Below are 25,034 nucleotides of genomic sequence, written 5' to 3' on the forward strand. Positions count from 1 at the left end.
GAAATGTTGTATTTTCACTTTTTTAACCTTTTGTTTAAACCAACTACATTATGTACATTACGGTGTCTAAATCACATCAGATACAAATTAGACTTTATTACTTTTTAATTTATACCTATATGGAACAATATGAGGTAAAAAAATTAGTTGCAACTCTTTGTGAAAGAGTTTGGTATCCAGAGCAAATATATTGAGTCATCATAAAATCTTTTATGGAGGAATGTGCTCAGCTGGTTTGTTCTTCAGCAGATATGGAGTCTTGCAAAAGAAGCAGCTTCAGTGTCTTTGTGAAAGAGTCGTGAGTGAAGGTCGATGTAATCAGTGCAGACAGAAGTGAAGATAAACAAGACGACGCCGTGAGAAGGAGAAAATTGACCGTGAACAGGTCCTGACAAGTCGACAGCTGAGCGTTCTACTTTTAGAAAATGACAAATAATCACCGTGATGCCGTTTCGAAGTCAACAAGAGATGATGTCAGCTCGAGGATCTCTGAAGAGAGGCTGTTAAGACAGATTGTCTCTTCCTCCAGAGAGGACATGAAGCTTTTAGAGGATCAGTTTGTGTTGTGTTTAAATGTTTTTTCTCATTGTTCAAAAAGACCAAAACCAACATGATCCTGGTTGTGGTTTCTCTTAAGAGCTATATGAAGGCGGTAGCGGTGTCTGCGCTCGCCATACTCTGCTCTTTAGCTTAGCTCATTAGCCTTCAAGCAAGTCACCCAGCTGTGCTAACGATGCTAATGGGAGCGTACGGTTGCCAGGTATAACACCGGCGTTCACCGAAGTCTCGGCTCCGCACACGCCCCTCCTCTTTGCTCATGTTTGGATTGGAGCCGAGAGTGAGGGGTGGAGTCAGGTGCAGCCAAGATGGCAACAGCAGAGCAAGCTGCTCAAAACCGCTCTTCAGAAGCGTATGGGTGACGTCACAGAGGCTACGTCCATTTTTATTTACAGTTTATGATTTGAACACATGAATACGTCAAACTGTTTCCTCAGAAAGTCGTGCAGAAACTTGACGTCACTGCAATCATGGCGTCCTCCATCGTGTAACATTACAAACGCTCTTTAATTACGTTTAACAAGCCATTTACTATTGTATGTGATATATTTACATTCTTAATATATAAATGAAGTTGCCAACATCAAAAGTTTTTGCAAAGATGTTTGTAATAACTGATACTAACATGATTGATTATTGATGTGATGATTTTACTGCAGGCGGCCATATTGTTTTCTGTTGTCTTGAATGCAGCATTACTCTGTGTAGTTTGTTCTTTAATTGTACCTTCAACGTTGTTTTTGTCAGTAGAACATGTATGAAAGTGACATCCAGCTTTACGGATTTACTCATGTGACCCTGTTGAGATTGTTGCCATGGCTGCAGGTTATCAGTATGGAAACACAAAGCAGGGAATACGAGACATAAGTGAGAACACATTTTTCTTTTTTACACAACAACCTTCAAACAAGACTTAATATACACCACAGCGCCTGCAGCACCAACTGTCTCGAGTCAAAGTGATGTGTTTCCCTTAAGGATGTTCAATTCAGCTCGACAGAATGTTTTATTTTGACAAAGGATCCGGTTAAAATGACATTTTAGCGCTGACACCTGCACTGGAGCCACAGCTGGGGACAAAACTGGGACAGTTAGGAAACCAAACGCAGCTGCAGCGTTGGATCTCAGATGAAAATCAGTAAATGTGAGGATGCAGAACTGAAGCTGTGTTGTTGTGATGAGCGGCTCTGGTGGAGAACGTCCATTGAAGAAACCTCCAGTGTACATATCTGATAAACAAGCTGAAAAACATTGATCTAAAAATGAAATGACTTGGCTTGTTTGGGTTATTAACTGAGTAATGAATCAACACTCCTGTTGTTTATTCACTCAAATATCTATGTGATTTATTACATGTTGGCACCTCAAAACGAATCTGACGCATCTGAACACTTTAATTTGTGAACACAGATGTTGCGTTAGGCTCATGAGGTCTTCTCTAGCTGAACATGTCAGTGCTTATAATGATAATCTTTAATTTCACCTTCAAATGAAGGTGACGAGCTGTGAGTTGTCAGGCTGCCTCGTGAAAACTTCCTGTTCGACCAGTTGTGGTACTTTGCCCGACAAAACAAGGTCAGGCAGCTACAGAGGCCTATAGATTTTATCTTTGTGTTTGCATTGACGTGCTCAGTCGGCGGACGCAGGAGGGGAAGACTCAACTTGTTGTACAACGCTGATCGAGGAAGCTTGTGTTTAGAGGACACTGTATAGATCCCTCCCGTGTTGTTTCTCAGTGGCTCGAGATAATTTTGTGTACATAGGTTGAGTACACAGCTGTGTTTATTGGCAGGTTTTCTTTCTCCACTCTTACTTTGGTTTTTTTCTGTTGTTTTAAGAAGAAAAAACACATCGAGACTTAATCCAAAATTGCAGCTCAAGTTTTAAAAGAGAACATAAAAACATGAAGACATGCTTGAATTCACATCCAGCAGTTCCCTTTACACAACACAAGAAAGAAAGAAAAACATACAGCAGTCAACTAAAATCTTACTTGCTGTGAAAACATTTCTGCAGAGCCACGCCACATCAAAAGGAATAAAACTTCACATTCATTACAAGATTGTGCGTCAAAAGCAAACATGGCTGCACACAGACGGCGATAAAATAATCAAGAGTCTAGCCAATTGCAGTTTATCTTTACAAGTAGCTTCAGAGTCAAACACTCAGTAGTCACATCTGCACTGAGACATTCAAGGATGTGTGTTTTTCTGGATACTGGTACATTCTGCACAGCTGTGGAGCAAACAGGACTGGGAGCGTGTGGGCTTAAAAAGGATGTGAAATCCAAATTGTGCGCAAATCCTTAAGCAAACAGAGATGGAGTGATGAATTTGGCTGATCTCATCTTCGCTTAATGCTTTTTTTCTGACTGAATAATGAGTAAAAACATTAAAGGATGAAGCTGATGATAGTCTGTATTTTTCTCATTGTCAACATGTCCCACGAAAAAGACCAAAACCAACAATTAATTGATCCTACGAACGAGTATTATCTGTGTAGCTCCATTGTCGTCCAAAAAACAATCAGTGAGTCACACTGTCACACTGGGTGACATGTTGCTTCATTATTATAAACACACACACACACACACACACACACTGTAGTTTATTTTGAATCAGTCCCACACACACACGCACATCCTGCTGCCCCAAATACTCACTAGAGCATTTAATGTGTATTAATCCACTGCTGAAAATAGTCCCCAAAAATGCACAAGTAAAAACTTAAAAAATAAAATAAAATGATATATTTGTCAGTTGTTTTTTTGGTTTTGGTCTTTTTGTGGGATTTGCTGATGAGAAGAAAAACAGAATAACACCGACCTCATCCTTTAGGGACTACACATCTGCTACCCAGTGGATGCACATCAAGGGTTTGTTGTGTACATCTTCGGCTTCATTCGTGCCGTGTGATACATGGCCTTAGGAGCTTTAGCAAGTGATTCAGGGACGGTTTCCTTGTTGTTCGGACTACATGTTAAATGTCACGATGAAAACAGTCTGGACTGACTTGATCCAGAAACTATACACACAGAGAGGTTGTGGTTTCAGACACTGAAACTTAAAATGCTCTCAAGCTGTCGTGAAGAAAGTCACAGAAGTGTAGAAACCTGACAAGAGTTGTGAGAGGAGAAATAACTCTGCTTTTTAAAATGTCAGGGGGAGTCCCTTTAAATCCCCCTCACAAAATTCCCCTAGATCTCAGAAAAGCCTCCGTGCAGAGGTCGGCGAGTATCTATTAAACCGAATCGCTGAAATTCACGGAGCTGGTGCAGTGTCGGTCCCCGGGGGCCTCCAACCTGGCAACGCTGAGTGTTGCCTGTTCTGCTCTGCTGACTCTCGGAAAACAGCAAACCAAAGAAAATCTGTGTATGCGTCTACAATATTTCAGTTAGCATCTTCTATACAGTGTAATCTACATGCTTAAATAAACCTGTAACAGGTTGACATTAAGACTAGTTCGAAGTCTGAGTCGTCGGCAGGAGGCGAACTCTGTGGTTCTGAGTCACAGGTGTGTGAATAAACCCTCGTCCTCCTCACTCGGCACCTCCTCTTCTCCGGCGAGGGTGACGAGACGAGTTGGAGGAAAAGTGTACTGAAGGAGGAGGAAGAGATGACGTAGTTTGAAAAGAACAAGGAGGAAAAGGAGGAGGTACTGGAAGGCATCTTGCCATCTTCTCAATCTCATCTTCTTCAGTAAGAAAAAAACCCTCTGCCTCTGTCTCGAAGGCCTTTATCACCTCCTCCTCCTCCTCTGCCTCAAATAAGCCAGAGCTTATATAAGGAAGAGGAGGAGGAGGAAGAGGAGGATGTCCTTAAGCCATCCCTTTGTTTCCGTGCCTCCATCTCCTCCTCCTCTTCCCTGTGGGGGGGTGGGGGGGGGCTGAAATCAGACGAGCTGGAGCAGGAGGTCCTGGATGTTGTCCAGGCCCTGGTGGGAGTTCCTCAGGGCTCCATCCGAACCCAGCTGGGCGGCCAAGAGGAACATCTTCCTGTCCTCGGTCACAGAGCCCAGAGACAAGGCGTCATGTAGCTCCGACACACTGACAGCATTGGGTTTATCCTGTGAAGAGCGTGAAACCAGTTAAAACCCAGTTTGACAAGAAATTTTTTAAATAAACTATGTTCGGATGAATTTCTATCAAAGCATCTATTCAACATTTATTTTTTTGTGCAAAAATACATACATATAATGTCTGTAAAAGTGCACAAATTACCACTGAAACTTAAACTCTTGAGCATTATCATCAGATTGTTTTCAATATTCATATTTTTGGCAAAAAATGGTAAAAGATCCAAGTTTGTAGCTCGTACGGTGTCACAACTACGTTAGCTTAGTTAGTTTGGTAGCATCAACAGCTGACCATGCTAACAAACAAAGGCTATGTTCATCGTGTTTTTGGTGGACAGTTTGGTGGAGATGATTTTGTTGCTAACAGCTAACAGCTAACCAAGCTAGCAATAATTCAAATATCAGCTAAATACGCCGCTGTCCTTAGCACTGTTTGCGTTTGCCGTTCAAGGCTAACATAAGCTAACGTGGTTGTGTGTGACAAATGTGAAGCTTTAGTTTTTGCAATAGTTAAGTTTAGCTTTACTATTGCAAATTTGAGTGTTGTGGCCAAAATATGGTTAACACAGCTTTTGTTTGTTGCTAGGTTGGTTTTCTACATCAACTAGCTAACAAATGCTAGCAGTTAGCTGTACTAGCAACAAACAGACGCAACATGCAGCCATATTTTGGTAAAAAATAAAGTGCCGGTAAAAAATTTTCTTATAATAATATATCACAGAAATTGTGACACTATAATTAAGATTAAGATAATTAAGATAAGATTTACCCCAAACTGCACTTTCTAATATAAATACCACACAAGTTTCTGTGTACTACGGGAATTTACTACATAGGCACGCGGTATAGTACCACAGAATGTATAGTACAGTACCCAAACGCCTGAGATACAATCCTGTGGTAAACGTCCCAAAATATCACACCAGCCACTGAGTACCACAATAATTTACCAGAGGAGCATGTGGTACAGAACCACAGGAACACGAGGGCCTCGTACCACAGAAATTGCATGGTTTCTGCCACAGGACATGTTTGTAAAGGGCGTAATTGTCTCGGTGGCTTTGGCCATCAAGGAAAGACCTTATGTTACTTGATATCTGACAATACCAACAAATGTATTCAACCCGATGAAGCGGACTTGGCTTTGTAAGTAAGAATGTAATTATCATTAACTTGCGTAATACTTCACGACGTGTCATTGCAAATAACTACATGTCACATTTTCTAACGGTGGATGTCTCGGTTCTGATAAAAACTCATATGCGAAGACAGTGAAGTTAATGCCGCCCTCCTACACAAACCATTCAACCCAGGCTTGAGTCTATAGATGTCCGCCTCGTTTCTTCGCACCACATCTTTTCCAACACACAGGTTCTGCTTGGAAACATCCTTTGTGCTGTTTAAACAGAGCGAGTGCCGAGGCAGAGAACAAAGTAGTGGTGGGTGAGAGAGAGTATCGCTGTCAAAAAAGAGCTCCTCCCACTGAAGACGTTGCTTCTTTTATTTTACCTGCATCATTTGCACAGGACAACAAAGGTTTTTTTTTTTTTTTTTTACAGCTGAACGAAGGTGTTTTCCATAAACTAAGTAAAGTTATGTTTTCACAAGATATTTGAAGAAGTGCAAAAAAAAAACAAAAAAAACAGGCTTCAATTTTTCAGCATTTGGGCCAAATTATCTCTTTGCACAGCTGCTGAGATTGTTCTAAAAAGTGTGACATAAAACACTTGAGTATTATATTATATGCAAGTTAAGAAATAATGAAGACATCAAGAAAATGCCCTTAAACCCCCGAGGGTTGACACTGGTCATCCATCACGGCTTGTCTTCTTTCATTTCATTATTGTCGCACGGTACAACTACTCGCCTGATATCACATTCACCAAGGAGGAAGTTATGTTTTCATTCTTCATGTGTCTTTTGAAAACCTCCAAGACCTAATATTGCATTTGTGTTGAGCATTTTGATGTTCTCATGTCAAAGCTCAGCAGTTTAACCTGAGAGACAATCTGGATTACAAATATTCATACCAATAGGCAATAAGTTTAAAAATGCACCAGTCCCTCTTTCATCTCGGTGGGAGATGTCCTGTTTGATGTTCCAAGTTTCCTTATTAATCTTCAAGATGAAAGCAGTGAAGGGAGAGTGTGTTAATTTCACACCTGTAGTGGTTTAAAGCACCTCTTGATTTGGATGGTTTAACCATGATATACTTCAGAATTACCTTCACACTGCACCTGCTCTGTACAGAACATTTCGATATTCATCTTGAACTGAAACGATTTTTATTACGAACGCATTGAGTTTTTTTTTATCTCAGAGCGAGAGGATGAAAGCTGCGCCGCTCTGACAGCACGCGTGACAAATATTCCCTCTTCCCTCGAAGGGTCATGTATAATTTCACAAGTGCCGGGCCGAGTGAAGAAATACGAGCCGAGGAGGTAATGTGGAAATGTTTATTTCAGGAGAGCGATGGATCATCATCACTGGATAAATGAAGAAGGAATGACGTCGTATCCGCTCACTCCAATAAGTCATTTTGTCCACATTTACTTTTATTTTTAGCCTAATTAAAAAATTTTTTTTAGTGTTAACTCGAGGGATTTTACCAGAATACCAGTGTGATGGCTTTTACATGAGCTTCCTGTTGCTGTTCCCTTTTCTATTTTCACTTATATTGAGCTCCAGTTCATGCACAGGAACATTTCTGCCTTGTAGTTTTAAACACATGCTCTAAAGTTCTACATTTTTGATGTATTTGTCTAAATGTTGAAGGCAGCCATTGATTTCCATTCATTTCTGCAAAGTATAAAGAGTAATTTAATTATCATTGTGTGTTAGTTAAAATTGGCTTTAATTAAACGACAATACTGCACAGCGATAGTTCACTGTGATGGATTATATCATTTTCAGGGCTGCAAATTAGTTTGAATTTGTACAACAGGGAAATTAAAAGAGACCAACGACTGCTGAGAATGGAGGGAAAAATTCATCCACAATAAAAGGTCACTGTGATCTCAAATAATTATGAAACCTGGGCTAAGACATGCTAAAAACAAACATGGGTACGGTCCTTTAAGAAGAGATAAACAGGATGTTTACCTGCTTGTTTCCTAGGATGACCACGGGCATCTGCGGCCCCACCCTCAGGAGGCGGTGCAGTTCATCCTTCGCCATTGGGAGGCGGCTCCTGTCAGCGGAGTCTACCACATACACCAGAACGTGAGTCCTCCTCATGTAGTCGGACCAGTAGCGCCGCAGGTCCTCGCCGCCGCCAACTGCAGCACACAAAACACAAACATTCATATTACATATACATATTCTCACACCTTTCCCTCCTCTAACAAGCTATTCTGGAGTTTTTTGGGGTTTTTTTGGCTTTAATTTACACATTTCAAATCATCTTAATTTGCATGTGTGTGTGATTTCTGTTTGTACAACTTAAATTAATCTCCATATGCCTTTCGGCTTCTGAAATTAATCTGGATTGTATCTGTGGTGAAATATTTTGAACTCAAGGTTTACTTGCTTGCCTTTTTACAAAACTTTCTCTCAGTCCTTCTTCTTGACGAACCGATTCAAAATATTGAATTTCATTCCGGTAATAATAAACGGTCGTTTCTGATCATGTGACCAATTCAAAATTACATATGTAAGTTTACATTCCATCCTCTGAAGAAGATCATGGGATATGGTCGAAAGCTTTTCTTTTTTTTTTTTTTTAATCACAGATACTGTATGTGTTCCCAAGATTATGACAGAATCTCAGCGCACAAAAATAAAAAACAACCCACATACTCTCAACACTTACACTGAATTTATGAATTTAATTGGTCAGGCAACTTTCATCAGGTATTTCAGGGTGAAACTTAATTTAACATTTTAAAATTCAAAGTGTTGACAGCGTGTGGGAGTTGATTTTATTCTGTTTTGTACTATTGCACAGCCTGTATTTAGAAACTGAGCCTTAAAACCAGCCGTCAGGACTTCCTGTAACTTTGTGATGTCACAACAAAGCAGTAACCAAGCCCCGCCCACCTGGACCCACCATCCAAACCTTGCAGGATTTGGTTTCTCTGAGTGTTTTTACCTGAAATCTGAATCATTTAAAAGACAGTCAGCCAATCAAAAGAGAGGCCCAGAGCCTCCTCTCACCGACCTGTTGTTACTACAGCTCCAGAGAGAAGCCTGGAAATGAGATGTCAAACTACACTGAGAGGGTTTTTTGGTTCTTAAAACCACAAATATATCTTTTTATGGATCAACATTTCAAAATAAAACACTGGAGAAGAGGAAAATATGGAGCTTTAATTTGTGTTCAGCACTAAAATCTGGTTTTCCATTGTTTGGAGAAAAATCTAAATCTTTAAAGATCGTAAGAAAAGTCTCGTCAGCCTGTTGTGACACAGCAGTTGTTTTACATTGGGGGTTTCCATAATTAAATGAGGCTGTAATGAGAAGGGAGTGGCCTGTTATTTAACTATAACATCCCGAGGGGTCTGTCTACCCAAAGTGTAAGATTTATTATTTAAGTGTAGAGCAGCAGAACCAACAGGGCGCTCAGAGTCAAACGGGAATCCAAAGAAATGTTCTTTTATTGATCGACACTGAGAAACTGCGGCTGCAAGGTCAGCTACAGAAAAACAGCCACACGGCCCTGACTGATCGCCTCGCTCAAGGCGGTTAGCAGATGTTTTTCTGCCACTTTCCTTTGTGTTGCAGTGAAAAGAAGAAGAGAAGGCTTTAACATAAATCAGAACGATAAACTGAATTATAGATAAACTGTTGGCATTCCTGCTTTAAACAAATTGGTCACAGATTAATTTCAGATGTGCAACGGACTAATCTAGTTTTCACTGAGGGATGAAATAGGCTGAGACGACGCGGCCGTTATTTATCTCCACGTTCCCTTGCTGGGGAAATTGTTCGGATTCATTTTTTATCCCATCTAGTTGCCTCCAGAGGTGAGACGTCAGAGAAGCTCTGAGCAAAATACAACCGAGAAGCTGCTTTTTCTTTTCTTTTTCTTTTAATACAATTTGTTCAGTTTCCTCGCCGTCTTTGAACTCTATTTTTGCTCTTTCGTTTCCGTCCGTTACTCAGAGGCTCTTGTTATTCTTCAGCATCGGGGCGTTTTTGATTTATTTTCTGTTTTCCTTCTTTTCTTAGAGCGTCTTCTCCTCTTTCTTTCCTCCATTTGTTTTTCTTCTCTTGTGCTCGGAGGCTTTATTCTTACATTTCTGGATTAAAATCGAGGACATGTTTTATTTTGGCCTTTTGGAAAGATAACTGTCTGTGTGCACATGATTCATTGATTTGTTTGGTCTCATATAAATGTACAGTACTGCAGCCTCCATGTTTAAAAACACAGAGGAGTCAGAGCTCAGAGCGAGCGGGTGTTGGAGGACGGTGTTCACACAGATCATTATCTGTCCAGCTCTGTGGACCGGTGGTTGACTGAGTCACTTAACTGGCTGATTTACTGTGATAGAAAAAGGCATCACATGGTCACGGGGACAGAGTTGTTAATATATTCAGTCCCCAGCTTCAGTGGAGGGAAAGTTTCACAGTATATAAAGGGTTTCACATCCCATGATTCCTGCTGTGCACAAGAACTGACCGGCAGCCATACGAAGCGCTGCTCGCATGCCAGCGGGTATGACTTCAGGTCCTCGCCGCCGCCGCCGCCGCCTCCGCCTCCGAAGCGCAGCGAGAATTCATTAGTGCCGGACTTAATGGAGAATGTTGCTAGGAAACTGGGCAGTGATATACCTTCGGCTGATGTGATGTGGCAGCAGTAAATAACTGTTTACGTGATGAGGTGCGGAGCGGCGGACCTGACGCTCGGCGGCAGGAGCAGCTTGTGTTTCTCAGCGGGGCCCCTCGTCCTGCTGCTCCACGGGCCGCCTCATTAGACGCACACCCACATTTGCACACACAGCAGACACTGAGTCACACAGGGGTGATATTTTGCTCAGTGACGATGATGGAGGTCTCACTTTCTTTTTCCCTGCGGGAGATTGTGGCTGCACTCTGAGCAGCGACACAAGCCGCAGCTGCTGGTTTAAACCGGTTTTGCAGCCAAAGTCCAACTAAATTCCACTTTGACCCCAAGACATGGATCCAGTGTTGTGTCGAAGTCTGTTTCTTTATTGATTTGTTTGCTTTTGCCCCTCGGCACTCCCTGCATGACGCTGCCACTTGACTTCTCACCTCAAACCTTATTTTTTTTTTAAAGCTGTTATCCAGAGGCAGTTTCTATCTTCAAAGGTATTTTTGTGATCTCACATTGAAACGTTTAAAATCCAGTATTTCCACAGACTGAGACCAGTGTTACACTTCACGCTCTGGAGTTCTCGAGGGTCCGTCAGGGTCTGCGTGACGTAAATTTCTAGGTTCAGTTTGCTTTCACACAGAGAAAAATTCAAGTGAACCAAAATGCATCATCAAAAACCGGGGGGGTGAGAACGTTCTCTCCTGTGATTGGTCAGATTGTCTGGAGCAGGAAAGTAAACGCAGGAAGAAGGTTGTGGGAACCGTCGAGCTCAGACTTGTGAGTTCACCTGGTCGCGGGGGTCCGCTCGAACCGCTCCCTCTCTTTCTGGTCTGCACCTGAGGGAGATTACTGTTTTCACACCTGCCCGAACGAATCGTACCAAGGGGGGAAAATGAACCAGGGTTGAGTTTAACCAGGCTGAATAGTGCAGGTGTGAAAACACCCTGAGACAGCAGGTTACTACACAACAAAAGGACTGGCTTAAACGCCAAGGAGCAGATCAGGGTAAAATGTGGAACAGGTGTGTAAGAGGGCAGGGAAGCTCAGGTGATTGGAAATAGGAGACAGGTGAGCAGGTGGGTCTGTCAGTCAGGTGAGCGGGACAGGGAGGAAAGTCTGGAGGACATGTGGAGGGCAGATGGAGAGTTGGCAGGAGGTGGAGGCCAAAATAAACGGGGCTGAGACAGGAATACTGACAGTAAGGACGGTAGGTCATGTTTCCCGCAGGAAACACAGGATTTAAATCTTAAATAATTCAGCTTCACATGATTTACATGTGTTTTCCGGGTCGTTTTCCGGTGCCCTTGCTAGAGATTTGTCCACTGCACAGACTACAGTGTTGGAAACTCCCACAATGACGAGAGAGCATCTGTACAGGATGTCCACATCAGGGGGTAGCAGGTAATGCACGAGGCTGCGCAGGAAACAGCGCATGGATGGATGGATGGATGGATGGATGGATGGATGGATGGATGGATGGATGTCAGATGCAAGCAGCATGAATGAAAGCATCCCTCCTGCCTGCGGAGAACCGTACAGGCTGGAGGTGGAGGTGTAAAGCACTGGAAGCATGGAAGCAGACGCCACTGAGACACATATTAGACCAAATATGTTAGACTTCTAAGTGTGGTGTTGATGGACTGTTGTCCCACAATGCATCTCACAAGCAGCTTCTCGCGGCTGGAGATGTTGCTGCAGCAGCAAAAACAAACACACACATTTTAAAATAATAAAACATTTTGAGACGCAGTACTAAAGCTGCAGTTTGATTCATGCTCATAATTTTCACTGTTTCATGAGCAATTACTTCAATTTCTTGAATATTAACTGCGACAGTGGATACTTTGGGTGTGTTATTTTTCCAAAAAGAAGAGAAAAAAATTAACTTATTGGTGTTTAGTTTGAATATTACAAAGAAAAAAGGAGGTAAAACATGAAAATCATGTTTTAAGAAATACTGTTTGCACCCAACACTCTCTAATCACGGGGGTTTCATAATTTCATGTTTTTATACATGGAGACTTCTGTATAATCAGCAGCTCATTTGCATTTGTCTCCAGGCTTTCTTTACTCTTTACACAACTTTTTCATTCACAGGAAGATAAAAACCTGAGTGAAAGTAGGTTGAAACTGATCTGCTCCTGAAGAAAAACTGAACACAATAAACATTTAGTATATGAGGATATACAGGGGCTGTCTTTAATGCTCTCAACACCAGAGCTGATGGACTTCCTCAAACCGAGAGGAAAACTAGCACATACTGTATTGACACAAGCGTGTTTACCAAAGAGGAAAGCCGCGATCCACACGCACAGTTTGTACATGTTAGAAACTTCCTCCTGATTCTGAGTTGCACTTCCCTTTAGCACAAACCCAAGAGCCTAAAAACGCTTCTCTAACGGATCTGATCTGTATCTTTTCATGTGGAGTTTGAAGGCTTTTAAGCTGCATTTTCCCCGCAGACTTCCTAAAGAGAAACTCGTCAGTCCTCATGCACTATACGGCCTCTGATGCACTGAGCTGTCAACACGCCTGTGCGTCAGTGTCACGGAGACAAAGACTCCAGCGATCTCCGTGTTCAGATCGTGAATGAATCAGCCGCCGAACGTGACACATTCCCCCGAATGCGTCCGCCGCAGAAACTCGCTCTGAAGGCCGGCGGCAGTTCCGCATCTCACACTCAAGACTCAGAGTGAATGAAGCGCAAAGTCATGTGTGTTATTTTTAGTGCAGCGCTGTGGCTTTCAGAGGAATGATAATCAGGAGGATTTATGTGTTTGTAGATGTAACACAGCCTACCTGGACCTATCTGCCATTCTGGTTTGATTTGTTCGTTCGAGGTCACAGTTGCAGTTAAAGTTTAAGTGTTCACTTCCATGATCCCAAAAAACTGCTGTTGAAGTTTCCCTCAATCAATGAACAAATAAGAACGATATAAAAAGTGCTGGCAGTGATGGATGCAGCAGCTTTCAGGGAAGAAATGGGGGAAAAAAATAACTGAAACTGTGATCAACTTCTGAACAACAACCAAACACACTCGTCCTTTATGTTCTTTACAGATTTTTAATCAATTACAGCCCAATATTTTGGTCCAGATAGAAATATGGTCGACGGCTATTTGATAAATTTTCATGGTTCCCAACCAACTAGACCATCTAAAACCCCAAACAGTTCATGACCGAAAGCTACCGGTCAAATTCCTGCCAGCCTCAGTTGTACTTTAAATACATTGATTTTCAAGATCTAAATAGTTCCTCGAGTGCTGATCAACACACTCCTGTGGTGCTGTAAAACGTTGTTATCTATCTCGATTTCTATGCTATCTCCCTCTGGACATGCTTCTTCTTCCATCTGCTAAATGTCGTTCGTGTAATCGTCATTAGGCGGTTTTCGCTCATTTGCTTCACATCTGTGATTGTGTGAGTTGAACAACCGAGTCATTTGTTCCCCAAGTCTGTCCTTCAGGCATCGCTACTACCCTATGCTTTCCACAGATTTACCAGGGTACATATGTTGCCTGTGGGGCGGCTCTATGGAGGTCATTTCAAGCCAAAACTTCACAAACAAACAGAGCATTTATTGCAAATGCCCCACAATTCACTAACACAGTGTGGTTTTAATACACGAAATACCATTGACATACTAATGAATTTTGTTTTTCAAATACAAAATGTACCTATCAAAGAAATACACAACATATTTCTAATGCATCATGCTCCAGAAAAAAATACAGCAAAGAAAACTGCAGTTCTTCTAATGACCTAATAATGATCTGGCTCCAAAATGAGTCCATCCCCATAGACTCCCATAAAATATCCAACTTTACAGCAGAGATAAACATGTTTACAGCCTGGTATAAAAACAGTTTTGGCCACTATAACTACTTTCTTCCTTCATGACAACTGTACGGGGGGTGAATTTTTATAAAACTCTAGTGTTTTAATTTTTATTAAGGCTTAAAGTTCTGCATAATTGAGTTGGCTAGTTGCTAGCTCTCATACGTGTTTGTGGTGGAGCTAATTAGCCAGTAAATGAATTAGCCTTGGGTTTGCCTTCGAGCAAGACGCCCAGCTGTGCTAACGATGCTAACAGGTTATTAAACCAACCTGCACCGAAGTCTTGGTTCCAACCGCGACCCACCTCTTTGCCCATATTTGGATTAGCTGGGAGTTAGAGGTGGAGTCAGGCACTGCCAAGGCGGCGACGGTGGAGCAGCTCAATCTGAAACCTGTGGGTGACGTCACGGAGGCTACGTCCATCTTTATATAAGTTTAGGACGTCGGTTAGCTCACCTCCCAGCCTCCTGCAAAACCACTGAGGGTGACTTCAGAGACTAATACCATTTATTTTGTACCATCACACATATAAAGGACTGTACCCTCACTGGGCCATGTAGCCACTGGGTCATATGACATGAAATCTATTGAAAAAATAAAGTCATACTTATGTAAGAAATATGAATGAACAGAACAAGTACTAATGTAGAATAGAGAAGTGATGTGTCCTCTTTGGGCCATGTGATTACATATTTTACAATATACCATGAATGGCTCCGACTCTCTCAGACATGTCCGTGGCGTTGTCTGCTACCATGCGTGTTTAATGAAACAAATGGCCGACTGTACTGAACAGAGAGGTAAAAAGCTCTTTCCATTTCCCCACTTCATGCTGTCTGATAAAACCCAAGACTCCACACAGTGCCTGCAGTGTTTGATACGGAGGGATAAAAGGGAGTCTTACTCTCCAGGAAGTCCAGCTGACAGGCGGGGGCGTTCAGGCTCATGAAGTTGAAGCCGCGGGTGGGTCGGCAGCGGCCCCTTTTGGCCGCCGGCTCCCCGGGGGTCAGACCCTGCAACATGCTGCTCTTCCCGGCGCCGTCCAGACCGAGGACCAGGACCTGGCGCTTTCCTCGCTCCTCCTCCTCCTGTGGGCAGATTACAGAGACGTTCAGAAATGTAGACTTGAGGCAAAAATTATTAACACATAATTTATTCAGCGCTGAACGAGGTTATTTGCTCACTTTCAAGACAAGTGGGGGTTTGGAGGTTTGCCTTAGGTTTACAAATAGAGTAAATTTACACGGTGTAAATGCTCCATGCTCTTTACACAGCCAACCAAATCTGAATATGAACACAGTGTCATATGTATTAGCACATAGATCCATGCTGCGGGTCTCCAGGTCCAATATAACCTACATCTACACCACAACTTCAGGTCCACTACATGGACACCAACACATGACTTTGTAAACATTCAAAAGCAAGTTAGCCTCCACTCTTCTGGTTTGAGTCTGTGCACCAGACCTGCCACTTTTCTGTATTTCATATTACTGTAAACTGAACATATATCCAATGGGACATCGTGGTGATCAAACTCCACTCTTTTTGTGGCTGGATGTAAACATGAATGTCAAATGACTGACTGACTGAGTGAATGATCAAGTTACACGATTGGTCAACCGGCTGACTGTTGGATCTTCCCTACTGGCCGTTACTCTTTCAAAATGAATTGCCACACACAGTTACTATTAGGGGGAGTTTAAAGCTTGTAGTGCTAGCAACTTAGCATGTGTTGCTAGATTTAGAGACCAAAAAAGCACTGAGCATTTTCAACATTTTCAACATTTCACATCAACATTTTGGATAAACTTTAGCTACTCCCCAGAAAAGACAGTCTCACACTGTGGTTATGAAATCAGGATTTTAGCAGCAGACAACAACAGAAACAGAAAAACATGTAAATGAGAACATCTCTATTGTGAATTCAGCCATATTAAAATACAGAGAGGAGGAGAGAAGCAAACGGATAAAGAGCTGAAACACTCACATGCTAATATGTCGCTCTCCAGACATAAAATAGGTTTTGACCTCGTCTTGTTTTTAATTTTGTAGATTAAACTATTAAAAAATTGATTAATAAATGCAGATGAAACACAAATTAGCAAGTATCAACTTCATTATTGGCACCTCTGCAGACTGGATCATCAGTATGTATCAAACTGACTTCATCAGGCTGTTGGGACTTTGACCCTGGGTGTGTTCAAAAAGACACTTCATAATGTTCAGTAATATGAGTCAGCATCTGCAAACCTCTAGAGGTAAAACTCCTGATTTCACACTTTAATAAAACACATCACTGAGCAGCATCATGATGACCCGGCTCTTTATTAACGAAGCTTTAAGTCAGATTTAAAGGGGGACCTATTATGCTTTTCTGAGTTTTACCTTTCTGTGTTATGTAGGTTTTTGTGGATGCAAATGTTCTCCAGAGTCACAAGGATCACAGTTTACACCAAAGGGAGTAACTGTCAGGGTAAAAACTCAATATTCTCCTTTGTATGAAACGCCTCGTTGGGAGTCCAGCCATTACTTCCTGGTCCTATTGACGTCAATGCCTCTGTTGGTGCCGCCCACCTGCAACCTGGACGCCCCCCCTGCAAGCTTGGCACGCCCCCCCAGTTTTCTTTAGTTTTGTAGCCAAAAAGCCGAAAAGACACCATGTTCTCAACTGCCTGTAGAAATCTGCTTTATTTTTCCACGGTTCTCCGCTGCGCCAAACATTATAATGTGAGCCCGCACATCAAGGAGGACTGCTTCTCTAGAGCGTTTCAGACAGAGGGTGAGTAGAGGACAGTAAAAGATGTACAGAAGAAGAAAAATAAAGTCTTTTCAGAACATTAAAGCATGTAAATCTATTTTAGTAGACACCAAGAATGAAATGATTAACACTGAAAACTGCCATGATAGGGCCTCTTTAAAAGAACCTGCAGAGACCTGGAGAGTGCTTGCGTTTCTCTGAGGAAAGACTGACAGTCGGTAAAGGTTAGCAACCGGATTCAAAACCATCCGTGCTCTCTCTGCACCCGCGAGGCGCCGGGAAGCCTCGGTCCCCCGGAGATCCCACGCACGTCAGTCATCTTCCTTTTTAAAAGTCACACAAGGTTAGTCTTTATTCATGCCGTGTTGCACACGTGCAAAGTTGATTAGCAATTCATATCAGCCCTTTCAGAGCCGAGATGCATCGGTTTCAGCATCTTTATTAAAAAATATCACTTAATTTCACTTTGCTGATGGTCGATCGAGCCTTAAAGATGAATTTATTTCATTTTCATAATTACACCTTCAGAATCAGCTCTAATTTGATCCCCCGACAGATAAGACTACACCACAGTGTCGGGTAGAGGTCACAGGATGAAGTTACAGAGATGTTTTTGTGATGAGTTGAATGAATCTGGACGTGTTTCTTGCAGAAGTCGCTGACTGGTGTTGCTGAGCGAACGCAGCGGCAGGTCAACATGGTTGCTTTGACAGCTCTGTGTATTTCTGGCTGATGCAGCTCACTGGGAGACAAAACCTCAAACCCTGAGAGTGTTGAAGCCTCGCCGTGGCTGCTGAGGCTGCAGAGCCCGAGCTGCTGCGTCTTGTAGCTTTATCAGCATGGATTTTGTGCAAAGTGATCAATTCTTCCACAGAGTACCTGCTCTCTGCTCCTGTCGTCTGATTGGAGCTCACCTGGCCCCAGGATTTACACAGGAGATGTTAACCAAAAGCTTTTAGAGCAAACGAAAAACCTTCCACGCTGATTATTCCTTCTGATTAACAAATGGATCTGACACTTTTTCAAATCAAACCTGAGCGCTGGCCGTTCATCTCCTGCTCCGTTTCTTCACAAGCATTTTTTCTTTCAGGTTTCAAACTCTCTCAGTTCAGACGTTTCCCATAAACACAGTGATATTGTATTGATTTCTATTGTTTTTCTGCTCCACAGGGAGGGAAAAGAAAAGAGCTGCGGAGCTGCACTGCTGGATCTGTCAAGGAGGGATTTAACGTCTTGCTCAAGGACGCTCGGCAACACAAAGGGCTTTATCACATGGAAGCTCTATAGCCAGCAATTTACTGAGGAGAGAGAGAAGAGGAGGGAAACTGCGATCCTCTAATTCTGTCACGTACCATCACTCCCTCGTCTTCCAGGAATTCCTCTGTGATCAAATGTTGTGACTTCACGTCCGCGCCGTCATTCGGCATCAACTTGTTGCATTCAGCAGATGATGTTTACGTGGCGACAGCGATAGTGGCGGCATCGTCAGAGCAGGAGGGAGCGGAGTGCGGATCACCTTCGACATTTAATTACTGCTGATATGACTCACTAATTAAAGGCAATAAGGCAGAAAATTTATTGATTTTAATTTAGCGAAAAGGATTAATAAATGAATAAACCGTTGTACGTTCTGTATTGCTCACTTGTTTCGCCATATTTGAATTACTGTGTTGAGGTTTGGTGAAACGCCACAGACTGTATGTAAAAATGGACGTAGCCTCCGTGACGTCACGTTTCTGAGGAGCAGTTTCTGAAAGCATCAACACTGATGTATGTGTGTTGTGTGTGTGTGTGTGTGTGCGTGTGTGTGTGTGCGTGTGTGTTGTGTGTGTGTGTGTGTGTGTCATTTGAAACAATCATCATCTCCCTCTATGACCACTCAACCTAACAACAACAAAACACTCTATCCTCATACTACGAGTACTAATGACATTTTATATCCAAGAGGTCAAAGGTCAACGTCACTGTGACATATTAATGTTCTGCTAAAACACTTCTGGCCATTACTCAACGCTGTAACTCAGGAACAAAAGGAGAGATCGTGACCGTACTTCCTACAACTTGACCCAACACTTGTTGTTGAAAGCTTTTTTTTCCGTTTCATATTATTGATTTATATAAATACCATGGTTTGACCAGTGGCGTTGTCTTAAAGGTCTCATATAGTCTAAAGGTCTGTGTCCATGTGTAGTGTGATTATAGATCAGCTCTAGCTTCTATATTAATACTGTGAAAGTATCAAAGCCTCAGTCCACAGAGAAATGCACACAGCCTGTATTCAGAAACTGAGCCTTAAAACCAGCCGTCAGGACTTCCTGTAACTTTGTGATGTCACAATCGCCCTCCCAAGCCCCGCCCACCTGGACCCACCATCCAAACCTTTGCAGGATTTGGTTTCTCTGAGTGTTTTTACCTGAAATCTGCTGTATTTTTATTGGATCACTCAGAAAACAGTCAGCCAATCAGAAGAGAAGCTCAGAGCCTCCTCTCTTCTGATTGGCTCACTGACCAGTTGTTACTAGAGCTCCAGAGAGAAGCCTGAGAGAGGAGATGTAAAACTACACTGAGATGGTTTTTGGTTCTTAAAACCACAAATATATCTTCTTATGGATCAACACTTCAAATAAAACACAGGAGAAGTCCAATAAGTGCATGTATCCCCTCGTGTCTGGGTCTGCAGTTTGAATCCCTTGTGGGATGCGGCTGAATCTTCTTCTGCTGTGATTGTTTGTCGCTGTGTAAATGAGCAGGTGCATCCCTCACGCCCACTGAAACCCCCTGAGGTCAAAAACACGCTGTTAGTCAACTCCCCTGCTCTCTGAAGCCGGGAAACATGATTACAATGCACCTCGGTGCTTACAATGCATCTCGGTGCACTTTGGCTCCCGGGATGAAAACATTTAAGTCCCCCTCTGCAGCAAGCTGCTGCCAGACACTGACAACATTATCCACCGCAGACAGACTGAGCGAGATAAAGCAGGCTAAGCCTATTACAGGCTGCTGCTGATTGAATCCAGGAAACAAGATTAGAGACATGCAAATAGATTTTATTAAGAGATTCAGTCTGCAGCTGTAGTGCTGCATTCAAGAATCATTCATCAAGTCACCCAGCTGCTTCACTTCTGTCTGTCTCTGCAGGAATCTGACTGAGCAAACCTCGTATCACCTCAACTGCATCACGTCAAACGGAAACACACATCTGCTCAATCTCAGGTTTTGGAAACTTCACCACCAACATCATCCTCGTCTTGTTTTTCTGTCTCTTTTCAACAGCAGCAATTAGAGTCGATTCATTGTTTAGCCAATTGGCAGCTTTCTTGATGAGGATTTGCACGTTACTATCACAGCTTTGAGTCTTGGTTTTAATCACACTCAGGATATGAGCCCAGGTTTCTTCTGTCTTGGATTCATTCACAATGCAGCAGCTCACAGCTTTACCTGGATGAACACAGTTTGATTCCTGGCTGTATGAACCACTCAGCAGGATTCAGCTTCTTCATCTAATCACTGAGCCGCAGCACAGTTTATGATCTGCATCACTGATATCAGACTTTCCTTTTGATTTCTCCGTCTCTGTCGATCATTGTTACATTATTTATCATCATATTTCTTTGCTTTACAGACCAAACGCTCATTGATCTCCGATGGCTACCCAGAGGGACTTCTGGGTCTGAACCATTCAGGATTATGCTCCTTCTCGGAAACTGCGTTCCTCCAAGGGCTGTCGACAAGTCTCAGTCCAGACTGTTCTGGTCTGTGATTCTCCGATGGTGGATCAAGCTACTTAATGTGACCGGAGCAGGGGGCATCTCTCTCCATCTTCGAGGATCTTTTGAAGACTCGTGTTTAACTCACTAACAGACACAATCAGACACAGCCACAAACATGGCAGAGAAGTCTCAGAAACCAGCATCAGGAGTTCACTCTCTGTTGTCTTTGGCTCCGTCCACACAACTACCTTTTTCTTTTCTAAAATGATGTTTTCAATCTAACACACCTGAAAACGCACGTCACATGATCATTCACGTACACTGAGCACGCGCGAGGCCGGTGTAAACAGGAAGCAGATCGTCTACAGGGCTCCGTTTTCCAGAGGACAACACAACCTCTGAGTTTTCAAAATAAAACGGGTTCAGCAGCGTTTCTGAAACTCTCAGTTTTCAGGGCTGGAAAACTGCGGCAGTGTGGACGGCAGGAGGAAACGCAAGGAGAAGAGACGCGTTTTAAAACTAAATCGTTGCAGTGTGGACGTGGCCGAGTGTAAAGAATCGATTTGACGACACCTCTTCCTTTAATTGCCCTAACGATTAATCAATTAACCAATCGTAAGATAGAGATGGAGAACGGTTGGTTGGAGCCTTCACCATCACCATCATTATCACCAACCTCTGTATCGTTATCACCATGACAACACAATCAAAACCCAAAACAATCTTCATCATTATTATGGTTTTCATCCTCACCATCATCATCATCATCATTTCTTTATACTTCGCCACCGTCGTCTGCTTATAACGTGCTCATAGTCAGTGACATCATCAAAACCATCATCACGTCATCTTCATCATCAGTGCCGTCCATACCATCATCATCCTCCTCATAGTCATTACCATCAACCTCTTCATGATCTTTATATTTAGTGGCACATCTTCCTCTTTTTGAGCGGTTTCACCATCATCATCATCATCATCATCATCATCATCACTATCATCACATCCTTCACACATCAGTTATTCATCAGCAGCAGCACCATCTTCCTCCTCCTCCTCCTCATCATCATCATTCTCTCCATTCACATCCTCTTATTTTGAAATATGATCAGCTCCAGCATCATCAAAATCATCTTCATCACCACCACCATCACCTCCATCATGACATCTTCACCACCTTCATCACCATCACCTCAGTTATATTCATCATAACTCAGCAGCTTTTCCCTCACTCAGATGTAATGACAGCCTCTTAACCTCCTTCCGGTCTAAGTGAAACACCTGTGTATTAATGGAATAAAATAAAATACAATAAAAAAAAATGGATGGAGGGGAGGGGGGTCAATTAGAAACATGCTGTCCCACCTCCTTGATCGTGCAGTATTCCGCCTGTGGTGACCATATTCGCCTCCTGTAGAAGTAGTTCAAGGCGATGAAGAGAGCGGAGCCCAGGGCAGCCACGGCGGCGGTCAGGGCGATGGAGATGTGCCGGAGGAGAACCATATGTGGAGCGCACCGATCGGCGACTGGAGCCGGAGAGAGAGAGAGAGAGAGAGAGAGAGAGAGAGAGAGAGAGCTGAACCTGAGGGCGGAGGTGGAGGTGGAGGTGTGTGGAGAGGGGGGGGGGGTCACCGCTCTCCTGGATACCGACAGTGTTGAGGAGTGACTGCCGCTTCCTTCTTCTTCTTGCTGCTCCCCTGCCGCTCCACATGTGACCGAGCTCTCTCTGCTTGTTTTTGTTTCGAGACGCGCAAGAGGGGTAAAAAAAAAAAAGAAGAAGAAGAAAAAAAAGATGCTGCGTTCAAGTGCTGCTCGTAAACTCTGGAATCTCATGTGGAAATGCGGATTCCAGCACTTTTCAGGTGCAACGATTACAGAAAATAAATCGACGACCATTTAGATAATCGATTAATCATTTTAGTCATATTTTAAGCAACAAAATGTCAACTTTTGCTGCTTCCGGCTTCTTGAATGTGAGGATTTTACACTTTTCTTTGACATATTTGATAGTAAACTGGATGTCTTTAGGATTTGGACTGCAGGTAAAATAATAAAAGTTATAATAGATCATTTTTGGCTGTGGGAAATTTTATTGGGCGTTTTTAACCATATTTAGACATTTTATTGACTAAATAATTAATCAGAGGTTAACAGAATAATAAATAATGGAAGCATACAGTTTGGATTTGGTCCTATCAATCTATGGTTTTCTAACTGATCTTAGATATTTAAATATTTTTATTTTTTTATTCATTCAAATTTGTTTTATTGTTTTCAAATGCTATTTTAATCATCTTAATGCTGTATTTAATGTTTTTTCATGCCTCTGTAAAGCACTTTGAATTGCCTCGTGTCTGAATGGTGCTATATAAATAAACTTGCCTTGCCTTTTATTTTTAAAATCAAGTCTCAAATCTGCTTATTTTGCTCAACTTTAAGTGTAAATGTGCACCGAATAACAGGCCCGGATTTATCCAGTAAGAGAGCCCAGGGTAAAAATGACCTGTGGGACCCTCCAACACCCCATTCCAACCCACTCTCTATGAGCTGTGTAGCCTTTACTAGAGACAATCAGTTGTTTAATCAAGGTGTCTTAAAATGACAAATGTCTCCATTCAAACCTCGAGCTGCTGTAGTAATTAAGACAAGAACAAGACGAGATTTCTTCTAACCATGACCACAATTCATGCTTCATAACTTTCAACCTGCAGTAACTGATGTTTTCCACTTGGGGGCAGCGGCTCTGAGCGCAGCATTGACATAGCATCAGTTTTTAAGGTTGATATGCTGAACAAAACATCACTTATTTCCACATCCAGGAGTTACAGAGCAGCGTCATGATTCATGTGGAGTTTTGTTTGTGTCCACCTGATGAATCTGGATCCAGCGTTCCCTCTCCTTTAGCTCTGTGTTTAGTCTCCACCGGCTCCTGAGGGAAATATCTGGCTGTTTAGCTGCTAAATGCTCCGCTATGTTCACCAGCTGCTCTCCGACTGATAAGCTGTGAACAGTGGCTCCTGACACTGTCATTGTGTCAACACAGATACAACTCAAACTGTTTGCTGAGCTTCAAGTTCAGAAATCTGACCTTTGATGATTTCAAGTTGTTCTGGATTTGAAAAATTGAAAAAAATAACCTCAAGAAATTCCCTGTAGTTTCGTGGAGAATTGAAGTTGCTGATGAAGTGACATCTTAAAGCTTTTGTTGTAGAAATTCAGTGACAGCAGGCATATTCTATGTACAATGATTTTAATAAACACGGAATCCAGAAATAAGATATCACACTCATTAAGTGTTTTATAATAACAAGTAACAGACCACTAATCTATAAAATCACATTCATCATAAGTTATTTAGAGGAAAATATCTTTTTTCCGACAGCACTTGAAGGCATCAGAAACACCCCGCCCATCGCCGGTGTGCCGGTGAGAGCTCAGACGTCAGAGGCCAGAGCTGAGTTGTTGTGGATATGAGCAGAGACGCGGGAGGTGGATGCGTTTGAGTGTCAGACGGAATATGAATGAAGCTGTCGATGAACAGTGTTGAAGAGCGGAGAGAGAGAGAGAAGCGTCTCTCAGTGTCTCTCCACATCTGTGAGGCGAAGCGCTCCATCTAGAGTCAAATCAAGTTTATGTCTTTCACTTCTTGTTTTAGTGTCTCAGTCAAACAGCCACAACACACCCTTACATTTCCACAGGCTGTATATACACTTAATGTATATGTGAACATTTTATGTTTGAGCTACTTTTCACTTTATTTCCCGGGAGTTTAATCAACATTATAATGTTTAAGTTAATCTGAAGTCCCTCTGAAGTATGACCTACCCTAAAAATATAAAAAGGCTTTTAAATTAGTCTCTATTTGTATTGTTCTTTTATTGTTTTCTTATCATTTGAAGGTTTTTATTTCACTGCCTTCATGATAGCACCAGTGTTTTTTATATCTGTAAAGCTCTTTGTAAACTTATTCTTTGAAAAGTGCTGTACAAATAAAGATTATTTGATCAATAAAGGTAGTTATTAAATAATTGACAGTGAGAACACTGTTTTCCAACATGGTGCCAACACAAACAAAGATATATAGATAAATATAACACAGATAATTATATATATATTCAAAACTAATACCACATTTAACCTATCCCACCACACCAACTAATATGTCAACTAATCAGTCCACCAGTTTTCATTAACCATGATCTCTGAGCACTGAAACCTCCTCAGCATCGGACTCCTCCACAGACAGGCACCATCACTTGATCAAGAAGCTCCTGGTTACATTATTAACTTAACACCGTTAACCTTAACCGGTGTTATAA

General features: G+C 42.2%; 1 protein-coding gene across 1 annotated transcript; it reads right to left on the reverse strand.

Annotated features, from left to right (window-relative positions):
• Positions 1-3,314: 3,314 nt before the first annotated feature.
• On the reverse strand, positions 3,315-22,244 carry arl10 (ADP ribosylation factor like GTPase 10). The gene is made up of 4 exons (XM_022760867.1): positions 22,081-22,244; positions 15,149-15,332; positions 7,735-7,910; positions 3,315-4,623 (listed from the first exon to the last, which is right to left on the reverse strand). The coding sequence occupies exons 1-4, from the start codon at positions 22,216-22,218 to the stop codon at positions 4,450-4,452; spliced, it is 672 nt and encodes a 223-aa protein (XP_022616588.1). The 5' UTR covers positions 22,219-22,244; the 3' UTR covers positions 3,315-4,449.
• Positions 22,245-25,034: the final 2,790 nt, after the last annotated feature.

Source organism: Seriola dumerili, unplaced genomic scaffold (genome assembly GCF_002260705.1).
Source record: "Seriola dumerili isolate Sdu_G_001 unplaced genomic scaffold, Sdu_1.0 BDQW01000367.1, whole genome shotgun sequence".
Taxonomy (NCBI): Eukaryota; Metazoa; Chordata; class Actinopteri; order Carangiformes; family Carangidae; genus Seriola; species Seriola dumerili.